The sequence below is a fragment of the Eurosta solidaginis genome, chromosome 4 (assembly GCF_040869045.1).
Source record: "Eurosta solidaginis isolate ZX-2024a chromosome 4, ASM4086904v1, whole genome shotgun sequence".
Taxonomy (NCBI): domain Eukaryota; kingdom Metazoa; phylum Arthropoda; class Insecta; order Diptera; family Tephritidae; genus Eurosta; species Eurosta solidaginis.
Window position 1 is genome coordinate 106124815 of NC_090322.1, and position 18922 is coordinate 106143736.

An 18922-nucleotide genomic window follows, 5' to 3' on the forward strand; every position below is an offset into this window, starting at 1 on the left:
TTCTACGATGGATTCAAGAATAGGGCTGATTAGTTTCTTTATTCACGCAAATGCTAAATAATTCGTAGTATAAAATATAAAAGTTATATAGCCCCTCTTCATTTACTTTTATTTTAAATTAACTTCACTCCGATAATTCTTTCCGACACAATTCCTCTTTAGTACTTTGGCATATGATCCTCTGTGGGTGCTCCATGGAGTACTGCAGTGAAAGTACTTTGGAAAGTACTCTCCCGTATGTTCTCTATGCAATACTCACAAACAAAGCGAGAGAGAGATCACCTACTCCTCTCCTAGGACATCGCAATGTTAATTGGAGCACATTTTTTGTATGAATACAGATTAGTTTAGGAACACTCCTATACTAGCGTTTTTTGTACTTCAACATGAAGAAAATAGAACAAGTAATGCAAGAATTTTTGCAGGGACGGCAAATAAAAAAAAATCAAATGGGCACTTAAATTGAATGTAAATTGGCCTTAAGAAAGTATAAATCGATAGATGTTTCTGTGTGAACATGTCATCTTTTGTGAAAATGTAAAGAGAATTTGTGTTCAAAATAAAAATTGCAAAGAAACACTATTATCACATAATAGTTTTGCAATTCCAACCGAAATAGTTTGTGAATACTGAATTTTTCAAAAGGTTTAAGATGTTTCTGGGGGAAATTTGTGTATTTTCCTTAATATGGCCACTCCTGCCAATATTTGCAAACTATTATGCTCATTGTCCGGATATATGTCAGTGCAAATCGGCATCGGAAAATAGCTCCAATATACGGGTTAAATGTGGTGGTGTTCCAGAAAGGCTTGTATCAAATTGGAAACAAATAGATTTGATGGATGATGCTATGCAGATATTAACACTGTAAGTAGACAAAAGAAGCATGATTCCCACTTTGTCCGTTATTATAAGTGTACGGTAAAAACATATATTATTTATATTGAAAAGCGCGTGGGGGCGGGGGGGGGGGGGGGTGTGGGGGTTCTGCTTATTTCGGGTCCAACACCGGGTTGAAGAAGAACATTTTATCGGTGTAAAAGTCCATAACAACAAGATTGGGTGACGTTTTTTATCAAAAAGTATCCAAAACATATGCTATGCTCAAATCGCCGGGTCCAGATGGGATATTCCCTGCTATGCTACAGATGGCCGTAGAACAATTATAGAATGGCTAAGAATAATCTTTAAGGTAATAGTGCAGTTTACGGTACCCACCCAAATTTGGGCCAAAACTTTCGAATGAGGTATCAAACGACGCGTATTCACGTCTAGATCAAGAATCCGAAAAACCCCGTTACCCGTTCAAAAAATATTAACGAAAAACCGAAAAAAGACCCGCGGGTCCCTCCGAAACCGGGGGTGGGATCCATAGTATTTTTGCGCAGAACATCTTTCTGCGTTAGCGGCCTTCGGCCGCGCTTATAAAAAATAACCCTGGGCTAAGCCATGCCAATTCCGGGTGTGTGGTATAACCGTGGCTACCGCCACGGTGATGCACAATTTTTTTTGTGGGTATAAACACAACAACTACCACATTAAAATCGCCAACTTCAACTGAAAATATCTCCGGACAGAGATACAATTTTTCTTTCCGCCTTCGGATTATTGTTCTCGAGATTAATACGCGTCTTTTGATACCTCACTTGAAAATCTTGGCCCAAATTTCGGTGGGTACCGTAAACTGCACTACTACCATCTTTAAGAGTTGCATATTACTGAATAACGTCCCGCAATCTCGGGAGTACTGCTCGGGTAGTCTTCATACCGAGAGCGGGAGAAGCCAGTCATCTGCACCCGAAAAACTATAGGCCATTTAGTTTGACATCTTTTCTGGTCAAAACTCTAGCTAGACTAATAGATGTGTATCTAAAATCAAATATGAACGAGGCAGTATTCTATTCAGCAAATGGCAAGTCGGTCGATAGCGTGAAAGCTCTGGAACACCAGGAATATTCCCAAGGTATTTTTCTGGACATGGAACAGGAACTTTCAACAACGTCTCGAAAAAAATCATGGATAGTCTCAACGCTTCTTAAGGCAGCCGATGCTGGATTGGGGTCGCCAAAGATTGGCATGCTCAACATGAGTATGAGACGTTCATATTTGTAACAGGATTCCCCCTGCGTAGGTGAGGTTGACAATTGGGTTTAATTTTAATTTTTATTTATCAGTCTACAAATTAATTATACAGACCAAATATACAGACACTTAAAGGCCGCGGTACAATGACATTTTTCATATAGATGCGTTTAACACAAGCTAATGCATTCCAATAAATCGCCACAATCAACCAAGATGTTGCGTTTGTAAATATGAAGGATCTTCAGACTTGGCAATTGAAGTTTATTACGCCTTGCCCATTCACATACAAAATTTCGCGAAGCACTGTTGTTAACATTCTCCCTATACAACAAAAATACTTGCTAACATTTTGTGTCATATTCGATTGTTATATTGCAGTTTTTAATTGTGAAAAATGTTAGAAAATTTAACAACCAGTGGGAAAAATAATTTCACTTGCAAAGTGTGCCAACACCCTTAGCCAAAGCAAATGTCAAATTCTTCTTATGATTTGCTTGGATCAAAATTGGGGAGTTGGCAACTTTTTAATATCAGATGGCGCCAGTGTCGCTCATTCTACTATTGTATGTATGTATTTATTTGAAAATTTGTTCCTAGCACAACAATTTTGACAAATTATTTAACAGTGCTAGTCATGAATAGCATGAGCTATAAAAATTGAAGATTTATAATAATAAATTAGATTAATCAAATTAAATTAAATATAGCGGACAATAGTGAAATATTTATGTATGTAAATGTAAATCTTAAAACTAAAGAAAAGTAGTTAATAAATATTAAAAGACAGCAGTAGTGATGATAACCTTTGGCTGGTTATAGATTGAATAGTATTTAACAAACAAAGAAAGAAGACACAGAGAAAGGAAAAGGACTTAGAAATGAACATTTTAACAACAACAATTTGAGATCCAGTTTAAGAGTCGTTAAAAAATGATGTTAGCTCTTTTCTGAAGTGCAGAGCATTACTTAAGAGTCGAAGACTAGTAGGTAGCGAGTTCCAAAGACGTATTGCAGTAACAAAGAATTGGCGCTCAGAGGTTAGCGAGCGGTATCTGATGTGCTTAAGAAGAAGCACCGATCTTGATGATTGCAGAAAAATAAGCTTACGATATAGATAGTCAGGTTCCTTCGTGTGTATCAATTTATGGAGGAAGGACAGTGTTTTGACTTTTAAAAGATTTTCGAAAGAAATGTTTAGCAACCTTTCAGCATGTTGAGATACGTGGTCAAATCTTTTCAACCCATAAACATATCTAGCAATGTTGTTGTAAACAACATTTAGTTGGTTCTTGCACAGATAGTCACAGTTTGAGTAAATCACACAACCATGGAGTAGCGTAGGTATTAAGTACGCTTTAGCCAGAAGTAGTCGTATGTGCAAAGGCGTGAAATACTGTGTTAACCATAGTGTACGAAGCATTCCATACACTTTCCCAACCGTTCTAAAAATATGGTCTTTCCATGTCAATGTTTTGTTAAAAATTACACCTAAGTTTTTCGCCGTATCTACGTATTCTATAACGGAATTGTCGAACACTACATTCTCTAAATCATTAGTGGGAAAAGACCTTCTATGAATAACAATACATTTTGACTTATTCGGGTTTATACATAAGCCATTCATAGCAGCCCATGAAAATATTTGATTCAAATCGTGGTTTAAGTTACTTATGCACAAGCTAGTTTGATCACGAGGACAACACGTAAATAACTGCACATCATCAGCGTAGATATGAACATTACAATACTTAAGGACATCGGGTAAGTCATTGATGTACAGAACAAATAACAGAGGACCCAGGATAGAGCCTTGAGGGACGCCTCTTAAGGCATGAAGGAAGTCAGACTTTTCACCATCTATACATACTGCTTGAGTCCTATCGCCAAGATATGATCTTATAAGGGCAACTGCATGACCAGAGAAGTTAAATAGGTTTTCCAGCTTCCTACAGAGCAGAGTGTGGTCTACAGAATCGAAAGCTTTGGAGTGGTCAAGAAGTGTTAAGAAGGCAATGTAACTTTCATCCACTCGCTCACGAATTTCTTCTGTCACAGATAATAGTGCCGTTGTACAGCTCCGCTTTGACCTGAAACCGGACTGACTATCTGACAGGAGCTTGTATTCATGTACATATGATACGATTTGCCCATGTAGAATACGTTCAACGACCTTAGAGAGGAAAGGGAGTATGGCTATTGGTCGATACTCATTATTTTGTTTACGGATTGGAATAACTTTTGCAGCTTTCCAGTATATTGGGAAGACACCGGTCGTCAAAATTGAGTTGACCAAGTAAGTAATGTGGGGAAGGATTTTGGGAAGAATGACTTTTAAAAACTTTGAACATATACCATCAAGCCCCATTGCGTTAGACTTCACAGAAAGTATGGCTTGGATAACGTCACAATTATCGACACAAACAAACTCGAAAGGGCTAGTGTCAACATTAACATGCACGGAGTATTTATCAATACACACATTGTCGGCTGAGTTTGGTAGTCTTACAAAAGTATTATTTATTTCGTTGATGTCGACATCAGGGGGATGAGACAGGTCACTTTTGGGCTTACCAATTCCTATTTGTTTGATTTTGTTCCACTTTTCCTTTGTATTCAAAGCAGAACTAAACTTATACTTAAAATAATTTGCCTTGGCCAGCCTTATGGCTTTGTTTGCAATAAGCCGAGCTGTTTTAAAGCAGCTATGCGCTTCGACTGTTTTTTACCTTTTCCACCGTGAGTAGGCTTGGTTACGAAGGTGGATAAGGTGTTTTAATGTAGCATTGAACCAAGGGCTATTCTTGTATTTAAGTGTTTTTATTTTTAGTGGAACGTGATCATCGAATAACTTATTTATATTATCCTGCAGAAACTTTGTCTGGTCATCAACCGATGTTAACGTACGAATCAAGCTCCATTCAACCGACTCAACGGACTCAGCAAGGGAATAATAATCTATACTTCTGTAATCGCGATACGCGAACGAACTTGGCCTACATGATGTTTGGAAGTTGTAGTTTAGGAATATCAGGTCGTGTTTTGAGAAGCAGGAGGCGGATAGTTGCGTGTAGTGAATCATTTTATGAAGATCATTGACAAAAAATAAATCTAATAGAGAAGAGTTAGTATTTGTGAAATGCGTTGGTATAGCACAGTTTGTGGGAAAAAGTCCCAGAGATTCCATGTTTTGTTTTAAAGTGGCATCCACCAGTAGGTTACTATTAAAATCTCCAGCGATGATAATATTGTCATAGTCTAATAGTAACGATTGAAGAAATTCAATAAACGCGGAAAAATATACTAGTCGATTCGGTCTATATGCACAGCCGATAAGAAGCCTACTATTATTATCAGAAAACATATGAACAAACACATATTCCACAGGATCACCTGGACTAGAACAAGAACACAATTTACAGGACACACTACTTTTTACATATATCGCAACACCACCACCATGACCACTTCTATCAACTCTGAAAAGTTGGTAGCCATTTATCTTCACCATATCATCTCTATAAAAATACGTGCAATCTACTTTTAATGAACAAGCTTGTGTTAAACTCATCTATATGGAAAACTGCTTATGTGTCGGAGCTGTTACTGCTTCAAAAAAAAAACCGTAATTAAAGAAAGATCTCGGCTTTTCAATAGGTTATGGGCCTATGAATTCCAGCATTATTAATTTAAAGAATTAAACGAGGTCTTTGTGTAGTACGATTTGTGAAATTAATGCACAATGTGATGGCGGATAAAGGTTTTTTCGGAGTTGAAAAACTCAATGCGGATAATTACTACAATTGGAAATTTAAAATGCGTATGTATCTTCAAAAAGAGGATTTATGGAGCGTTGTGGAAACTGGTGTTTCGGGAGGCAGTGCAGAGACACTTATAAAGAAAGATAAAAATGCATTTGCAATCATTAGTTTGTGTGTTGACGATAGCCAGCTGATTTACATACGAAATGAAATTGATGCAAAAGGTGCATGGTTAAAGTCAAAGGACCAGCATGAAAAGCCAAATCTAAGTTCAAGGTTTCATTTGATGAGACAAATATGCAGCACTCAATTACGTGAAGAAGGCAATTTGGAAAAACATATGGATGTGATTAATGAACTATTCGACAAGCTGATGACAATGGGTGCAAAAGACATTTCCGCGCAGTGGCAAGATTCAATGTTGCTAAGCAGTCTTCCAGCAAGCTGGACTTATTGGACTTATTACGGCGCTTGAGGTCCGCTCTGATACAGAATTAACAAAGAGTGCGGTACAAAATAAGATGATTGAAGAGTATCGAAAAAAGAAATGATCGTAAGAGTGTAGAATTGACTTCTGCGCTAAAGGCTGTAAATAATGCAAACGACGGAAAAAGGAAATGCTATTTTTGTAACAAATCGGTGCATATCAAGAAAATTCTTTTAAAATACAAGGCATGGTTGTCAAACAATAAGACAAAGACAAAACAGGACGTGAATAAAGCTGTAGAAGAAATTACTTTGTGGTGTGTGCCCGAAAAATGCAGCAATCAACAAAATTGGGTAATCGATTCAGGATGTTGCACCTGTCATATTGCTAACGACAAAAGAATGTTTAACAAACTGGATGTGAATGCGTGACAGCAATCAATTTCTGTGGCCAATGGAAAAATTTCCCTCTCCCAAGGTAAAGGTATATGCAAAGTTGAAGTTGATGGAAAAACCCTCAGGATTAAAGATGTATACTATGTGCCGGATTTCAATTCAAACCTTCTTTCGGTAAGAAAAATGGTTGAAAATGGATGTAAAATTTCTTTTAAAAAAGTCTTGTGTATTATAGAAAAGTGTAATACTATTGCGTGTACAGCTAGTATATATAACGATTTGTATGTTCTAAACACTAAATTTAATCAAGTTATGTATGCGAATCATTGTAGACTAAATTGTGTTCATTTATGGCATCGTGTTTTTGGACATAGAGATTTTGAGGCTATTCGAGAAGTTCATTGTGACAAATTAGCACAAAATATGAAAATAGCACATTGCTCTGATAATATTAAATGTGAGGTATGTGTTCAGGGAAAGTTTTCAAGACTGCCATTTCCAAAAGAGCGCCAAGATAGACGTGCTAGTAAATTTGACCTTATTCATACGGACGTGTGTGGTCCTATTTCACCGGCTACTAATAGGGGTTACAAATACTTTATTACTTTTATTGATGATCACACACGTTATTGCGAAATATTTTTATTGAAATCTAAGGATGAAGTGTTTAGTAAAATTAAAGAGTATTGGATTTTATTAAAAAATCAATTCAATCAATATCCGAAAGTAATGAGGTCGGATCGTAGAGGGGAATATATGGGACTTTATGTCAAAGATTTGCTAGCTAGCTGTGGTACGCAAGTTCAGTATACAACACCATGTAGTCCTCAGCAAAATGGAGTAGCTAAAAGAAAAACCGATCGTTAATTGAAATGGTCAAATGTATGATTTTGGATGCTAACTTACCAAAATGTATGTGGGGTGAAGCAATAATTTATGCCAATCGTTTACAGAACTGCTTGCCTAGCCGTAGCGTAAGCAAAACACCGTTTGAACTATGGACATTCGAAATAACATTTATTTGGTTCGGAATATTATGTATACATCCCTAAAGAAAAAAGGAGCAAATTAGAGAATAGCTCAAAGACAGAAATAATTTTAAAGTGGTTGTGTCTCCAGATGTAGCTTTCATGGATGAGAAAAATTATAAAAATGATGATTCTAGTTTAGATATTCAGAAGAGGGATACTCATATATTTTTACCTAATTCTATCGGAAATGTATATTCAATGCATGAAGATGGAGTAGTTGACAAGGATAAAATTAGTGTGGAAAATATGGATGTTGATGTGTCGTATTTGGAAATTGGGTCTAGTTCAAATACAGAGGAAGAGTTTTTGGATGCTAGTGATGTTGTCGAAGAACCTATTCGTAGAACATCTATTCGTGTTAATAAAGGTATTCCACCAAAAAGATTAATTCAAGAAAATGTTAGCTTGACATCTTTCACTCCAGATCAAAATAATTTTAATGAGGCTATTAAAATTAAGGATGAGAAGAATTATTGGAGTGATGCGATGCAGGAGTTAAATTCTTTACAACATAATAAAACATGGAAGCTTGTAGATCTGCCAAAAGGCAAGAAAGCTATTGGTTGTAAATGGGTATTCAAGAAAAAGATAGATGTAAACGGAAGTGTTGAACGATTTAAAGCAAGGTTAGTTGCACAAGGATTTAATCAGAAGCTTGGGATTGACTATGATGCTGTATTTGCTCCAGTAGTTAGGCAAAGTACTATAAGAACTTTATTTTCAGTTGCAGGAAAAGAGCAAATGGTTATACATCATTTTGATGTAAAAACAGCATTTTTGAAAGGTGATCTCAACGAAGTTGTTAACATGAAATAGCCTCCAGGATTTGAAGTAGGAAAGTAGGGTTTGTCTGCTAAGTAAAGCTCTTTACGGGCTAAAACAATCAGCAAGAGCATGGAATCAAACCATACATAAAGCACTTTTAGATATAAACTTCCGGCAAAGTAAAGTTGATCAATGCTTCTATAGTAAGTAAGATAGCAGAAGGTGAAATGTTTTTTCTTCACATCGTTGAAGTTTTTAAAAGTCTTAGTCAAGAATTTGAAATGAATAATTTGGGACCGATCAAGCATTATTTAGGAATGGAAATAAACAAAGATTCAAACGGAAATTATTTACTAAGTCAAAGAAATTATATTAAAAATATTTTAAGTTGTTTTGGGTTACAAGACTCAAAAATATCAGAAATTCCGTCATCAGTTTCATATTCGAAAATCCCTGTGATGAAAAACTTCCAGATAATAAATTATATCAAAAGGCTATTGGTAGTTTATTGTACTTGGCGCTCAACGCGCGACCAGATATTACAGCTAGTATTTGTGGGAGGGACGAAACAAATTAAATGGGGTCACACTGAAATGACAGTCCTTGGTCGGGAAAAATCCCGAGTCGCTCCGGTACATAGAACCGACTGCCTTGGGAAGCGATTGCGGTTTGAATCAATATCCCCACCATAGAACAGTAATCGTAGCGTTAGACCTATCAAAAGCTTTTGATACGGTCAACCATGGCTCGTTACTGCAAGACCTGGAAGGGTCCACCCTTCCCCCATGTCTTAAAAGGTGGACCGCAAATTATCTGGGTGGTCGGCAGGCATAGGTGCAATTCAGAAACGAAACATCAAAACAAAGGAGAATTAAACAAGGGGTGCCACAGGGTGGTGTCCTATCCCCGCTTTTGTTTAATTTCTACATATCTAAGCTACCTTCACCACCGGAAGGAGTCACAATCGTTTCCTACGCCGATGAATGCACAATAATGGCCACAGGCCCAGGCCCAAAGATCGATGAGCTATGCAATAAAATAAACGGCTATCTCCCTGATCTCTCCAGTTTTTTCGCCTCGCGAAACCTGGCATTGTCACCGACTAAATCTTCCGCGACCTTATTTACAACATGGACGCCCCAAATGTCGACCATATTGAACATCCACGTCGATGGCACTACGCTACCGACTGTCCTACACCCCAAAATCTTGGGTGTGACGTTTGATCAGGATCTACATTTTGGTGCGCACGCAACCGCAATTGTTCCAAGAATTCAGAGCCGTAATAAAATCCTCAAATCCCTTGCTGGCAGTACCTGGGGAAAAGATAAAGAAACGCTCTTGACCACATACAAAGCAATTAGCCAGCCGATTACGTGCTACGCGTCACCCATATGGTCGCCAAGCCTAAAAACCACCCACTGGAAGAAACTACAGGCCTGCCAAAATACTGCTCTCAGAATCGCCACGGGCTGTCTTCTTATGTCCCCAGAACACCATCTGCATAATGAGGCGAGAATACTCCCCATCAGGGAGAGAAATGAGATGCTGACCAAACAGTTTCTGTTGAATACCCAGAAACCTGGGCATCCCAACAGACACCTGATTGACGAACCAGCACCGCCTAGGGGCCTAAGGAGTCATCTCCGTAAGCATTTTGAGGAAATACGGCACCTGAGAACCCAGCCGTATGAAGCGGAAAAACACAAGCAGGTCCTTGGTGAACTCCATAGACAGGCGTCGGACCTTTATGTCGGGAATTGCCCGGTGAATCCAGTACTTGAAGAAAAATATCCAGAACTCGCAGAAGAGGAACGCATACTCCCCAGGGAAACGCGTGTCACTCTTGCTCAACTTCGTTCTGGATACTGTAACAGGTTAAACTCTTACCTATCCAGAATCAACCCCGACATACAAAATGTATGCCCTGCTTGCAATGTGTCCCCACATGACACCAACCATCTCTTTAATTGTAATGTGGAACCAACGCCTCTAACACCCCGTTCCTTATGGTCCACCCCTGTTGAAACGGCAAGTTTCCTTGGACTCCCATTAGAGGATATTGATGACAATTTGTGATCGGTCGCGGCTATTAGGTGGGGCGAGCATTGCTACAACAACAACAACAACAACAGCTAGTATTTCGATTTTAGCGCAGAAAACTTGTAGTCCGACTAAAAACGATTGGAATGAGGTTAAGCGCGTCATGAAATATTTAAAAGGCACAATTGATTATGTTTTGCGATTAAGCAACGTTAATGCAACCGATCTTGAATTTCACGGGTACGCTGATGCTGATTGGGGTGAAAATAGTCCAGATAGGAAATCACATAGTGGTTATGTTTTCTATTTAAATGGAGGACTTATAAGCCGGGCATGTCGTAAACAAAATTGTGTTTCGCTTCTACTGAAGCAGAATATATTGCATTTGCTGAAGCCAATAAAGAAATGAGATGGTTATATGAGCTTTTACATGACATGGGTTACGAAACAAAGTTACCAGTTAAAATATAAGAAGACAATCAAAGTAGCATTAAAATGCTTCATAATGAAAACTTTAATGGAAGGTCTAAGCATATAGACATAAATTATCATTTTATCAAAGACTTTGTTTCTAAAAATATAATTAAGGTTAAGTATTGTGCTTCTGAAGAAATGATAGCAAATTTATTAACTAAACCGCTTGCGAAGACAAAGTTAGAAAATTTCAGGAAAATGTGTGGTTTAGAAAAATGTATCAAAGAGGAGTGTTGAAATTACAAATCTACTTTATTCAATTTTATACACATGGCAACTCTGCAATATATATATATATATATATATATATATATATATATATATAAGCGTCTAATTTCTTGTGAAAAACTTCTTACTTCGAATTTGTTACTGCTTCAATAAAGAACGCAATTAAAGAAAGATCTCGGCTTTTCAATACTTTTGACCATTAGCGTTTGGTGCAAATAAAAACAACTCATTTCACCATTCAAACCCGACATTTCGCTAGTCTCTATAGCTTTTTCAAGGGTGATCTGTGAATTTAATAACAAAAGCAATAACTGACTTATTTTGTTTTGTTTATTTTCCGACAGGGTGGATAAATGATGTATATTGGAACGATTTTGATCCCTTGTCAAATTTGGTTTCGAGAGTAACCGGTTTCAGCGTTGTGCCATTATCAGTGTCGTTTTTCGTTCTCGCCGAAACCGGTTTGTCTCGAAACCAAATTTGACAAGGGATGACGGAAAATCGATCCAATGTACATCAAAAGCAATAACATTAATATAAAAATAATACATTAATATAAAAAACAGGGAAGGCATAAGTGCATAACATTTAAATCACAGTATTACATGCAAACAAATATCGCAAAACAAGAGGCAAAGAACACCTTAAATAATTCTTATAACACGATTTACATAGAAACATTCACATAATTGGACTATTTAAATAATTTTCTTAGATCTTAAACTATTTTCGGTACCATCCTATAGTGGTATCATTGTCATACTGAAACGAATTAATGTTAGAGACAGAAGCTGTAGGCAGGAGCAACATGTTGTTGTTGTTGTTGTAGCAGTGCTTCGCCCCACCTAACAGACGCGACCGATCACAAACTGTCATCAATATCCTCTAACGGGAGTCCAAGGAAACTTGCTGTTTCAACAGGGGTGGACCATAGGGAAAGGGGTGTTAGAGGCGTTGGTTCCACATTACAATTAAAGAGATGGTTGGTGTCATGTGGGGACACATTGCAAGCGGGGCATACATTTTGTATGTCGGGGTTGATTCTGGATAGGTAAGAGTTTAACCTGTTACAGTATCCAGAACGAAGTTGAGCCAGAGTGACACGCGTTTCCCTGGGGAGTATGCGTTCCTCTTCCGCAAGTTTTGGATACTTTACTTTGAGTACTGGGTTCACCGGGCAATTCCCGGCATAAAGGTCCGACGCCTGTTTGTGGAGTTCACCAAGGACCTGCTTGTGTTTTTTCGCTTCATACGGCTGTGTTCTCAGATGCCGTATTTCCTCAAAATGCTTACGGAGATGACTCCTTAAGCCCCTAGGCGGAGCTGGCTCGTCAATCAGATGTCTTTTGGGATGCCCAGGTTTCTGGGTATTCAACAGGAACTGTTTGGTCAGCATCTCGTTTCTTTCCCTGATGGGGAGTATTCTCGCCTCATTATGTAGATGGTGTTCTGGGGACATAAGAAGACAGCCCGTGGCAATTCTGAGAGCAGTATTTTGGCAGGCCTGTAGCTTCTTCCAGTGGGTAATTTTTAGGCTTGGCGACCATATGGGTGACGCGTAGCACGTAATCGGCTGGCTAATTGCTTTGTATGTAGTCATGAGCGTTTCTTTATCTTTTCCCCAGGTACTGCCAGCAAGGGATTTGAGGATTTTGTTACGGCTCTGAATTCTCGGAACAATTGCGGCTGCGTGCTCACCAAAATGTAGATCCTGATCAAACGTCACACCCAAGATTTTGGGGTGTAGGACAGTCGGTAGCGTAGAGCCATCGACGTGGATGTTCAAAATGGTCGACATTTGGGACGTCCATGTTATAAATAAGGTCGCGGAAGATTTAGTCGGTGATAATGCCAGGTTTCGCGAGGCGAAAAAACTGGAGAGATCAGGGAGGTAGCCGTTTATTTTATTGCATAGCTCATCGATCTGTGGGCCTGGGCCTGTGGCCATTACTGTGCAGTCATCGGCGTAGGAAACGATTGTGACTCCTTCCGGTGGTGAAGGTAGCTTAGATATGTAGAAATTAAACAAAAGTGGGGATAGGACACCACCCTGTGGCACCCCTTGTTTAATTCTCCTTGGCTTTGATGTTTCGTTTCTAAATAGCACCGATGCCTGCGGTCCACCTTTTAAGACATGGGGGAAGGGTAGACCCTTCCAGGTCTTGCAGTAACGAGCCATGGTTGACCGTATCAAAAGCTTTTGATAGGTCTAGCGCTACGAGTACTGTTCTATGGTGGGGGTTTTGATTTAAACCGCAATTTATCTGGGTGCTAATGGCATTTAGCGCGGAGGTAGTGCTATGGAGTTTTCTGAAGCCATGCTGATGGGAGGCTAGTTGCAAATTTGCTTGGAAATAAGGGAGCAAAATGGCTTCGAGCGTCTTTGCTACTGGCGATAGGAGAGATATCGGACGATACGACTCTCCTATGTTAGCTGGTTTACCAGGCTTTAGTAGCGGGACCACCTTGGCCATTCTCCATTTCTCGGGTATGACAAAGGTGGAAAAAGACAGGTTGAAGACCTGCGCTAAATATTTGAAACCCTCTTTCCCTAGGCTTTTAAGCATCGGCATGGCTATGCCGTCTGGGCCCACTGCTTTGGATGGTTTAGCGCGACCAATGGCGTCCTCAACCTCTTTAGCGGTGATGGTGATTGGCGACGCGCTGAATTTGTGTTTATGTGCGTGTCTGTTGGCCCTCCGTCTAACTTTGTCGACCGTAGAATGCATTATATATTGTCGGCAGAAAGCGCTCGCGCATTTTTTCGCATCCGACAGCACTTTGTCGCCAAAGGCGATGGAAACTTTGTCTTTGTGCTTAGTCGGATTCGATAGGGACTTTACGGTGGACCAAAGTTTACCCACACCGGTAGAGAGGTTACAACCTCTTAGGTGCTCCTCCCATTTCGCCCGCTTGTGTTCATCCACAAGCAATCTCATGCAATGGTTTATATCCCTTATTTGGGGGTCGCCTGGATCAAGCTGCCTTATAAGGTCACGTTCTCTCGCTAAGTTTGCGGCCTCCGCCGGGAAGTGGGGCCGGATTTCGGGAATTCTCCCGGCGGGAATGAAACGTGCCGAGGCGGATTCAATGACCTTGCGGAAGGCACGCTCCCCTTGGCGGGCATCAGTCGGGATAGGGAGGGCAGCAAAGAGGTTGTCTGTAAAGGATTTATATTCTTCCCACTTTCCTTTTTTAAAGTTTATGAAAGTGCGTTTTTCGGTGACGATGAAGTCGGCGGTACGCTCGAGCGAAACAAGTATAGGCAGGTGGTCGGATGCCAATGATACCATCGGCTGCCAGTTGACGCAGTTTACGAGTTCTGCGCTCACGATTGGCGAACTGTGACAGCTTCCTACCATACGTGTGGGGGCGTCTCCGTTTATTGTGCAGAACGTCGTTTCTTCTATTTGATCCGCCAACATCTCGCCCCTACTGTCCGCCCGCAAATTTGAATGCCATAAATCATGATGGGCATTGAAGTCGCCTAAAATAATGCGATTGTTTCCAGTGAGTAAGGCTCTGATATTAGGGCGGTATCCACCGGGGCAACAGGTGGCAGGGGGGATGTAGATGTTGATGATTTCTAGGTTTGCATCGCCTGACCGGACAGATAGGCCTTGACGTTCTAAGACGTTGTCCCTGCGGTCGATGCCAGGATCAAATATGTGATATTGCACAGAGTGGTGTGTTATAAACGCGAGGCCGCCTCCATTTCCGCTCTCGCGATCTTTTCTGTGGACATTATACCCAGAGCAGGTCTGCAATGCAGATCGTGCTGTGAGTTTAGTCTCTTGAATCGCACCAATGCGGATGTTGTGCTGCTTCATGAAATTGAATATCTCCGTAATCTTCCCAGTTAGTCCATTAAAGGTTAAGTGCAGAATTCTGAAGTGCATGAGGGGAGACGTCGCCACTCTGGGGGTAAGTGACGGGTGACTACGCCTGGGTTGAGGAAGGCCAGGACGCAATTGCTGTTGTGGCCCTGGGACTGGGCGTCCTTGGGCAAGCATTGGGGTACCCGGATGATTTGGGTTTGCGACCTGGCAACATGGCGCGATGAAACCCGTCGAGGGGTTGCCGTCGCGGAGACCAGAACATCTAGGAAAGTGGCACCACTCAAGGCAGGAGCTGCATTGGGCGGATGTCGCAAACATATATATTCTGTGCTGGCAAACGGTGCAAACGGAGGTAGGGACTAAGAGTCTGTTTCCCTGACCTACACGATTGCTGCCGGAAAATAGGGGGGGGAGAAGACGGGGGCAGGGGCTGTTGCTCAGCATTGCTTCCGACTCTACTACGAAGATTGTAGTTATGAGTGGTAGCAGCTGTTTGAGTTGTTGGCGCCGTAAGGCGCGAGCAGCAGCGGGTACTTGTTGTGGCTTGCTGAGCAGCGGGGCTGCTGGAAGGTAATGGGGGGGCGCTTAGACGTAGACTACAGGGCGCCCTTGGGCGTGAACAGCAAGGAGCCACAAAAGATTTATAAAAGTTACGTGGACGTCGGGTTTTGGGATCAAGCCCAGAACAACCTGTCCGATGCAACCATCCCTTACACGAGACACACTGAACAGAGTATGACCGTCCTAAAAAGATTCTTTTCCGGCAGATGCAGCAAAACCATTTCTCAGGACCGGGGCCAGGAGACGGACCCGGATTGGATTCGATACCTTCCCGGAGCAAGAGAATATGGAGCAGTCCTGCTGCAAGGAGCTGCTGGGAGGATGACAATTTGTGGGAGGGACGAAACAAATTAAATGGGGTTACACTGAAATGACAGTCCTTGGTCGGGAAAAATCCCGAGTCGCTCCGGTTCATAGAACCGACTGCCTTGGGAAGCGCAGGAGCAACATCATCTGTATCTTCCTTTTCGTTTATTGTTATGTCTCTTCTTTGCAATGTTCGCAGGCTTTCCAATGTGTACCTGGCTTTTCCTTGTTTATTTTTGTCTATAATTCAGCAGCGTGCCTAGTGGCCGTTTTGTTGTTCCTATGTATATTTTCTTGCATTCTTCATTTTCGCCGCGTTTACATGTTATTTCATATATAACGTTGTTTTATTGGAGCTTCTCAATACGGCTTTTTGTTTTTGTGAATAGCGTCGATAATGTATGATTGGATTTTTAGGCAAGTGCAATTTTGTGTTTGTTGTTGGTTAGCGTTTTGCTGAAGTTCTCCGTAAGTTTGGGTATGTATGTTACGTTGAACGTTACGTTTGTATTGTTGTTTTATTTTGTTCGGCTTTTATTTCCATTATTTTGTGATCAACTAGATTCTTTATTAGAGTGCCCAGATAGATTTGTTGTTAGATGTTAGATTGTTTTTAAGGATTTCGTTAATTTTCCTTAAGGTTTTATCTTAAAATTGTTCATGGATTGTTGTTAGAACTTTGCTTATAAGATTTTTCGCCGTGTTTATTTTATATGTTAGGGGTTGTTATGAGAAAAAGTTTATCAGACGTCCAGAAGATAGAGGTTTTGCATACCAATCAAAAACGATATTTCCATTACATTTGTGTATTTTGACGTCGAGGAATGCATTCTTTTTCCACTTCGTATGTAAATTGAATATTATTATGCTAATTGTTTAGGGCTTCTAGGATCTGTTTCACGTCATTTGTTTTAACTATCGCGAAGATATCGTCGACATATTTGACTAGAAATTTTATATTTATGCTAAGTTTTTCCTTAAGTGTGTTGTCAAGTAGTTCGTCCATAATTATAACAGCTATTGTCGGGGAGAGAGGGTTACCCATTGGCATGCCAAACGATTTTGCATAAATTGTGTCATTGTATTTAAAATAATTGTTATCTAATAAGCAGAATTTTAATATGTCATCGAATTTGATTTTTGGTATATTTGTTATGGATTTTATTTGGTCCCATTTTTGCATTAGTATTCGGATGGCGAGATTGGTGGGGATATTAGTGACATCACGACATCAAATGACACAAGCACTTCTTCATCATCTATGTTGTGTGACGACCGGCAAAGAGAAAACTTCAAACACTTAGTTTTTAATACATTTAATGAAGCGGAACCAATGAATTTCATTTATACCATTGAAGTTACATTTATAACGATTATAAACCATTTAGATTAGTCAAGTACAATAAATCGAAAAAGGCAAGTAAGTAGCAAAGTACTGAAAATTTGGTGTCTTTTCTCAGTGGCTTTTTCTTCAATTCTGTCTGGTTGGCTGCTGTTCTCTATACGGGCGCTACCAGATTGGTCTTTTATTTGTATAGTCGTTGACGCTGCCAGACCGTGTCGTCTTATTACGTTATTGCAACATTCCACCTCCTGGCGAATCATGTGAGGGTTCGCATGGCAAGCCTGCGGATAGTTCTGCGGATGATTACATGTGACGTCTGTACATTCGCACTCCGGGCTCGACAATTCTGCCCTTCTCCCAATGACTACGAGGTACTGAAGGATCTCACACGATAACAATCGTCCCAGGCTTGACCGTGTCCACATCATCTCTCCACTTGGACCTACATAGGAGTCGGGGTAAATACTCTATTGTCCATCTTTTCCATGCGCGATCTTTTAAATTTTGAGCAATCCTCCATTGCTCACGAAAACATAGCCGCTCTTCGTCGGGATGCGGTGTCTGCGTCGAGTGTAGACAGCCTAACAGGAAATGATTTGGTGTGAGAGGTTCTTCATCTGTCGGCGAAATAGGCTTGTCGGTCAATGGTCGGCTGTTGATGATGTTTTCAATCTCTATGATAACGCTATGAAATGTCTCCACCCTAGGTGCTTCTTCTTTCAAAACCTTGTGTAATAGTCCCTTAGTACATTGGATAAGGCGTTGCCAACAGCCTCCGCTCTCCGGATCTATAGGGCAATTGAAAACCCATTCAATTTTCTGTATAGCCATTTCACGATCAATGGAGTTGAAATCAAACATTCTGTCGGCATCTCCCTTTGCGCCCCAACGAAATTAGTGCCATTGTCGCTGCACATACGTATTGCCACCCCGCGACGATTTATGAGATTGCTAAGACATAGGATGAAGGCATCCGTAGACAGGCTCTCTGATAGTTCCAGGTGCACCGCCCTCGTTGTCATACACGTAAATAAGGCAATCCAGCGTTTTTCTCTCCTGCGACCAATGACAACATGAAACGGTCCACAATAGTCGACTCCACTGTATGTAAAAGGCCGAACATACGGTGTTAAACGGTCCACTGGCAGCTGATCCATTAATGGTGCGGCCGGCTTTGCTCTATCGTATATGCACTCTGAGCATCTTTTCTTAACGGACTTTAAAACGTTGCGAATTGCTGGGATCCAATATCGCTGACGAATTTCGTTGATTGTTAGACATTCGTTCTGGTGGTTTTGCTTTATGTGATGTTGCGTAACAATTAATTTAGTGACGTAGTGATTCGATGGAAAAATAATCGGACGACGCGCAGACATTGGCAAACAGTAAGCTGCATCGATTCTTACATAGATTCGTAGTAAACCATCATCATCCAAATATGGCGTCAATGCGCATTAGGTATTTTGGTGACTTCTTTGTAAAATTAAACAAAAATATAAGTTGAATAGCGCTTATCGTCAGCGCAGACATCAGATTGATTTTTATTCATGAATACTTTCTATTTTATAGTAAAATTACTTACAATACTATTACAACATTCACATAATTACATACTAGAAATAACTACATTCTATTTCATATGTGTCAAGTCAGCGAATATTTCTT

The 18922-nt window shown here is 40.3% G+C and overlaps 1 protein-coding gene across 1 annotated transcript in view; it reads left to right on the plus strand.

Moving 5' to 3' along the window:
• The first annotated feature begins 219 nt into the window (after positions 1 to 219).
• Positions 220 to 18922, plus strand: part of Remo (Remoulade) — a 208148-nt gene continuing 189445 nt past the window's right edge. Inside the window, exon 1 of the mRNA XM_067782380.1 lies at positions 220 to 867. Within this exon, the coding sequence (XP_067638481.1) occupies positions 653 to 867 (215 nt within the window). The 5' untranslated portion in view covers positions 220 to 652. The remainder of the gene's footprint in view (positions 868 to 18922) is intronic.